This window comes from Triticum urartu, chromosome 2A (genome assembly GCF_056163025.1).
Source record: "Triticum urartu cultivar PI428250 chromosome 2A, HENAU_Tu73, whole genome shotgun sequence".
NCBI classification, from domain to species: Eukaryota; Viridiplantae; Streptophyta; class Magnoliopsida; order Poales; family Poaceae; genus Triticum; species Triticum urartu.
In genome coordinates, this window is record NC_141874.1 from 134,891,263 (window position 1) to 134,898,546 (window position 7,284).

Here is a 7,284-nt window from a genome sequence, read left to right on the forward strand (position 1 = left end):
TCCTCGCTCGCCAGCAAGAAGGCCAGCGGATCTGTCGCGCCGCCATAGTGCGGCGGCGTCGTTGGCTTGAACTCGTCCGGCCACCGTACCCGTTGCAGGGCTGGGGCCAGGGCTCGGAGCCCCCTGGCCCCCGTGCTGGCGCCAGTGGCCGGAGCGGGCGACGCGCTACTCATCGCGAGGCAGGCCGTGGCGGTGGCGGAAGATAAAACTACGGTGCACCCCTACCTGGCGCGCCAAATGTCGGATTTCGGGTTCCGACAGACCCTTGAGGTTTGAACACTGGGGTGCGCGCGGAGATATCGCTTCCTACCTACCTGCACCCCTCCGCCTCACTAAGATCTAAGCTATGGAAAGAACAACACAAGGGACACAGGGTTTATACTGGTTCGGGCCACCGTTGTGGTGTAATACCCTACTCCAGTTTGTGGCGTGGTGGATTGCCTCTTGGGCTGATGATGATGAATGATACAAGGAAGAACAGCCTCGCAAGGGTCTGTTCTTGGCTGGGGCGATGAATTGCTGGGAGGAGTTCAGCCACCCTTCTCTCTCTCTCTGATCGAACCCCCTCTCCTCTATGGGTGGCTGGTCCTATTTATAGAGGCCCCGGTCCTCTTCCCAAATATCGAGCGGGAAGGCAGCCAACAATGGCGGGCTAATTTGAAGGGGACAGCTAGTACTAGCTACCCTGACAAAAGTAGTCTTCGCCTGTACAAAGCTCTAGTGGTGACGCTATCTTGGGCCCCACGATGACCTCCGTCTTGCAATCCTCCTGGTCCTGGTCTTGCACCGAAATGGCAACCTTTGCCTGATGCCTCGGTACTCCGTGGCTGCGCTTGCCCCCTTTGCACCAAAGAGGAAAGGAGGACACCGCGCGGGCTGGTACCCGCCTGGCGCCCTTGGTCGTCATGGCTTGCGTCACGGGCACCTCGTGAGGTACCCCGCCTTGATCTCTCCGCCTCTTCACGACCCAGCCTGGTGAGGCCGTGCTTGAGGAAGCTCCGCGTCGTCCGCCCCGCGAGGCTTGGCCCCATGCGAGGGTCTTGGGTCTGTGTTGATGAAGATGGGCCATGCCGGGCCCCCTTTTAAGCCACGCCGCAGGCCACAGGCAGGCAAGTCTGGGGACCCCCGTTCCCAGAACACTGACAAAGACACTGGTCACTAGGAAGTGAGGTACCCCGCAAAAAAGAAGTAGGAAGCGAGGTGTTTCATCAAGCCAGCTCTCAGCCACATTCAAAGTGCAGCAAGCACGGTTCGCACAAAGATGCGCCGCAAGGTTTGCTGACCTGTTTACATGCTTAATAACAAAAAAGAGGAAATATTACCGAGCGCTCCTATTTGTAACAGGATATGAGCCAGAATTAAGAGAGAATTGTGGCGAGTGTTCCATGCAATCAACTTCCACTATCACATGCGAGAACCCTCAAAGAGAACCAATTGTGTTGAAGATTACTTTATCACATTTTAAAAATATAATAAGAGTGCAGACGCTCCTCCATTCGGTTCCTAGTACTAGTATAGTACATACCTCTATAGACTATAGTAGTACTACTACTACTAGTAAAATTTGCGATTGGTTGTTCGCCTCTTCGGGAAGTGCAACAATAATAGTACTAGTACAGTGTATGCTTCTGGCAATCTGACACCGAATTAACTGTTGCATGTACACCGGCTGAGCGAAGGAGAGCTTGCATTAGTCAAAAGTTTCTCCTTGTCCTACGAGCCACCGCACGCAAGCTTCTCCCGTCTTGCAAGCTTCTCCTCGTTCGGCAAGTTGACGGGACACAGCAAAGTAATGCTAGTCCATACTGCCTCCTCTCTGGTTAATATGGCTTAATTTCAAACGAGATAAATACACCGTCTGTCACTGTATATTTGTAAAAATACGGTCAGTGGACTTCATAATACACTCATTGCGCTCAATATGTACATTTTCCGGTGTTTATACGGTCACTAGCTCACCCTGGCTGAGTATGTGTCTGCATGCACGTGTAGGTTGAGCACTTGAGCGTGACCGTGTGTGTTCCGCCGTGTGCTCGGACATGCATGCATTAGGGCATCGCGCGCGTTTTTGCGTCCATGTGTATGTGTGATTGTTGCACACACGTAGGGGGAGTACATGTAGGGGGCACTAAAGGAGCAGTCAAATCACACAGTAAGTTAGTCGGAAGAAGCAACCATCATTTCACACTTCAATGACACGTACGCAATATAAAATGGTTGATATGGAGAGAAAAAGGAAACCACTATATATACACTAGCAGGAGCCTAAGCTACAAGCCGGCTTGCTTGGGTTGCTCTCTTCACAAGCATAGAATGACGGTGGCCACACCGCTGGTCACATATCCGGCCTGATCCCACAGCAGGGGGAAGGGAGCAATGTTCTACGTAGACGCGGTCGACATCGGCGAGGGAGAAAATCCACAGTCGGTGCGTCCCAATCGGGGGTCATCACGGTATGGGCCAATGCCGCGTCCCAACCGCCCTTCTAGCTACAGCCCGACGTCCGTTTCGAAAATATTAGTGCATGTCAACAAAAATTATACTAGTATCGTTGTTCTGTTTCGAAAAAAAGCATATAAGCTGTTACTTCTTACCCAAAAGATCTTTATATCCAATAGACACAAAATATCCATTCGACTGTTCAAAATTACTTTCACTTCTGATCTGATGTCGAGGTAATTGCTGCATCGCCACCAAAACCCACCATCTCTTAAGCTAAAGTAGACCGAGCTAACCCCTATATTAGCATATTACTAAGATAAACAGAAGGCACTATAGAATCATTTAGGACGTGAGCTTGTCAATCTGAATGTGGAGGGGCACCAGCTTAGCCCCCGCCAGCAGCTTGGTCAGAACTGTGAAGTAGGTCAGCTCCTGCACGTCGACGTCGCCGGGATCCCTGCTGCTTGTCACCTCCATTTCCACCTTGACGGCATCTGTCCTGCCTTTGGGCCCCCCCGGTGGGCCGTTCGCCCACAGCTTGGCCACATAGTGCGATAGTGGGGATGCCCCCGCTCTGATGCAGACGACCGACACGGCGACACGCGCGCCGATGTCGAGCACGCTGCCGACCAAGAAAAATGTGCGGCCGTCCTCCTCTGCGAACAGCAAGAGCCGTGGCTCCGACAGTGGCACTTGTAGCTGGAGGGCCTTGCCGTACTGGATCCTGTGCATGGGCATGGGATGCACGGTGATGATGTGGTGGGAGACCACTAGTGACGGGCATTCGTAGCCGTAGACGGGCACGGGGCAATTGCAGGGCGCGAGCGGACACACGCTTTGGTGATCGGCGAGCTTGTGGTAAGTGACGTAGAGCCCACAGCCTTCGTGCGGGCACTCCACCCTCACCGAGGAGAGGACGGCATCCACCGCCGTGTTCCGCACGTCGAAGCCACCGCCGCGCTCGCACTTCTGGCACTACCGCTAGTTCTCGGGGCGCTCGAGGCGGCAGTCCGCACAAGCCAGGTGCCCTCCCTTGCACTGCACAAATCAATCGAACAACACATCAATCAAGAAACCTGCCCTAGTCAAAAAAATCAAGAAACCTGCACCTTGCTTGATCAGCCGAACGGACGAGGTGTATTCGAACCTCATACACTGGAGGCTTCAAGGGGTAGAGGCACAAGGGGCGGTGGATGAAGGTGAGGTCCATCGAGACCATAGAGAGTTCCATCGTCAGGTCATGTTCTGTCTACATGATCTCGCCCTTCGCGTGCACAACCATCTCTCGATTTATTAGGGCCGGGGCATTACAAAGCTTTACCATCTACTACCTCTTGAGCACTATGTTGGTTTTCCCCGAAGAGGAACAGATGATGCAACAAAGTAGCATAAGTATTTCCCTCAATTTCTGAGAACCAAGGTACCAATCCAGTAGGAGGCTACGCGTGAGTCCCTCGTACCTGCACAAAACAAATAAATCCTCGCAACCAACGTGAATAGGGGTTGTCAATCCCTACAGGCCACTTACGAGAGTGAGATCTGATAAGATAATATTTTTGGTATTTTTGTGATAAAGATGCAAAGTAAAATAAAGGCAAAGAAATAACTAAGTAGTAGGAGATTAATATGATAAAGATAGACCCGAGGGCCATAGGTTTCACTAGTGGCTTCTCTCGAGAGCATAGGTATTCTATGGTGGGTGAACAAATTACTGTTGAGCAATTGACAAAATTGAGCATAGTTATGAGAATATCTAGGTATGATCATGTATATACGCATCACGTCCGAGACAAGTAGACCGACTCCTGCCAGCATCTACTACTATTACTCCACTCATCGACCGCTATCCAACATGCATCTAGAGTATTAAGTAATAGAGTAACGCCTTAAGCAAGATGACATGATGTAGAGGGATAAACTCATGCAATATGATGAAAACCCCATCTTGTTATCCTCAATGGCAACAATACAATGCATGCCTTGCTACCCCTACCACTACAAAAAAAGACACATCCGTGACATTTTGGGCCAAAAGAATTTTTTTCCTGTCATACATATGACACTTCTATGACGATAATTGTGACAAAACCCGGTATCATCATAGATGTGGTGGGCTCCTACTTCTATGACAAAAAATCATGACAGAAAATGGGCTTTTCGTCCTGGGCGGGCCGGAGACGCAGCTGCATGACATTCTTTGGGCCGTCCATGACGCAAAAAACCATGGTAGAAGCGAGGGCGAGGAAAACTTCGGGGAGTTCCTGGTTACGGTGGGAGGTCGGGGGCTGAGCGATGCGCGTTTCTCTCGTACACGTACGCGTGTGTGTGTGTGTGAGGCGTTGGCTCTAACTGAACCCAAGCGAGGCGTTGGGATCTAACTGAACCCGAGCGATTGCACTACAGGCTACGTGTCGGTGTCAAAACCGGCGGATCTTGGGTAGGGGGTCCCGAACTATGCGTCAAGGCCGGATGGTAACAGGAGACAAGGGACACGATGTTTTTACCCAGGTTCGGGCCCTCTCGATGGAGGTAATACCCTACTCCTGCTTGATTAATATTGATGATATGGGTAGTACAAGAGTAGATCTACCACAAGATCAAGGAGGCTAAACCCTAGAAGCTAGCCTATGGTATGATTGTTGTATATGGAGTTGATGTCCTACGGACTACAACCCTCCGGTTTATATAGACACCGGATAGGGTTAGGGTTACACAGAGTCGGTTACAATGGTAGGAGATTTTGAATATCCGCATCGCCAAGCTTGCCTTCCACGCCAAGGAAAGTCCCATCCGGACACGGGACGAAGTCTTCAATCTTGTATCTTCATAGTCCAGGAGTCCGGCTGAAGGTATAGTCCGGCCATCCGGACACCCCCTAATCCAGGACTCCCTCAGTAGCCCCTAAACCAGGCTTCAATGATGACGAGTCCAGCACGCAGATTGTCTTCGGCATTGCAAGGCGGGTTCCTCCTCCAAGTCCTTCATAGAAGATTGTAAACACCAAGAGTAGTGTCCGGCTCTGCAAAATAAGTTTCCACATATTGCCATAGAGAGAATAATATAAACACAAATCAAATCTGCTGACGTATTCCGCAGTGTGTCATCACACTACGGCCAAGTCCTTTACTCGAATCGTTTTTACTTTTCCACCTCAGCACGTTTTGCGAGGCGGTTTCCTTGGCACGTCTTGTCAAAGCAGAGATCATGTACCCCTTTTACAGGATTCTCATCAATACGGACATGGGCAACCCAACCGCGCCATTTATCACGGCGCTGGGGAGGCAAGCGAGTTTTACTAGGCTGGTGGGGACGCACAACCGCATCCGCCCATATAAGGGGATAAGGATCCACCTTTTTACCTACACCTTCTTCCTCCTTTGCCTACCCATCTCCTACGCACTCGAGCTCCAGCGCCCAAGCCCGCACTTCCTACCTCAACCTTCTCCAGCAATGTCCGGAGCAGGAGGCAAGTGGATGGTCTCCTCCGCTACGGAGGGCCAAGTCAAGAAGCTAAGGAAGGCCGGATACCTGTCTAAGGACATCGCGCACCGGCTTCCCGAAAAGGGGCAGCTTCTCCCCACCCCAAGGCCCCATGAGAGGGTAGTATTTCTTCCCCACTTCCTCTGCGGACTGGGTTTTCCACTCCACCCATTTTTCCGGGGGCTCATGTTCTACTACGGCCTGGATTTCCACGATCTGGCCCCGAACTTCATCCTCAACATCTCGGTGTTTATCATCGTGTGCGAGGCTTTCCTCCGCGTCCTCCCTCATTTCGGCCTCTGGCTCAAGACCTTCAACGTCAAGCCCAAGGTGGTGCGCAGCAGCCAGGCGGAGTGCAGAGGCGCCATGGCGGGCAAGATGGCCAACGTCCTATGGTTCGAGGGCTCTTTTGTGGAGACCCTAAAGGGGTGGCAATCCGGGTGGTTTTACATCACCGAGCCACGCGATCCGAACTGGATCGCAGCCCCCGAGTTCCGATCCGGACCCCCCACGCGGCTTATGTCCTGGAAAGAGACGGGCCTGTCGTGGGGCGACGAAAAAGAGGTGACCGGATTGCAAACATGCATCCCGTCCCTGGTGAACAAGCCAATCCAGCTTGTTAATGTAATCCAGGTTATGCTCGTTCACTGGATCCTCCCGTGGCAACAACGGGATTTTAATCTGTGGGAGTTCGACCCGGCGCAGCACCAAACCCTTAGCAGGCTCTTCGACACGACGTACGAAGATGCCTGGAAGGTGCTATTCAAGGGCGCCGAGGCTCCCGCATCCACTTCCGAGGACCGCGGATACATCTCACGGCGTCACGCTAGCGAGGTAAGCTATCTTCACCTTTTACAGGATGTTAAGCTTTTTTCATAGTTTGACTCTATGCGGGATCTAAACTCCCTTACCTTCGACAGGCTTGGCGGGCGATATCCGGACCGATTAACTCTCTGGCACCACTGCCCGAAGACCTAGCCCCAGCTCTACTAGTGAAGCTGCTAGCTCGGGTGCCTTATGTGGTGCTGGAGAAGAAGGCCAAGAAGAAGAAGACCACGGGGACTCGAAAGAGTGCCCGTAACGTGGTGGTGTCGGACTCGTCATCCGACGAGTCCGAGACGCCCTCTTCCCGTGAAAACGAGGAGGAGGAAGAAGAAAACTCTCCCCCCCACAGCGGAGGGAGGAGAGAAGAGGAAGGCCGCCCCAACAGGGGAGGCCGAGGGGTCCAGGAAAAGGAAGACCCCTCCGCCGGACTACTTCCCCGACGCCGAAGAGGGCGAAGAGGAGTGGCCAGACAGGGCCAAGCGTTTGGCGAAATCGTAAGTTCGGATATCAGAGAACTCATGATGTTCCTTTGTTGCA

General features: G+C 52.3%; 1 protein-coding gene across 1 annotated transcript; it reads right to left on the minus strand.

Moving 5' to 3' along the window:
- Nucleotides 1-2,517: 2,517 nt before the first annotated feature.
- On the minus strand, nt 2,518-3,180 carry LOC147984278 (uncharacterized). Its single transcript, XM_087541037.1, has 2 exons — nt 2,824-3,180; nt 2,518-2,556 (listed from the first exon to the last, which is right to left on the minus strand). Exons 1-2 carry the CDS (start codon nt 3,178-3,180, stop codon nt 2,518-2,520), a joined length of 396 nt encoding a protein of 131 aa, XP_087397163.1.
- Nucleotides 3,181-7,284: the final 4,104 nt, after the last annotated feature.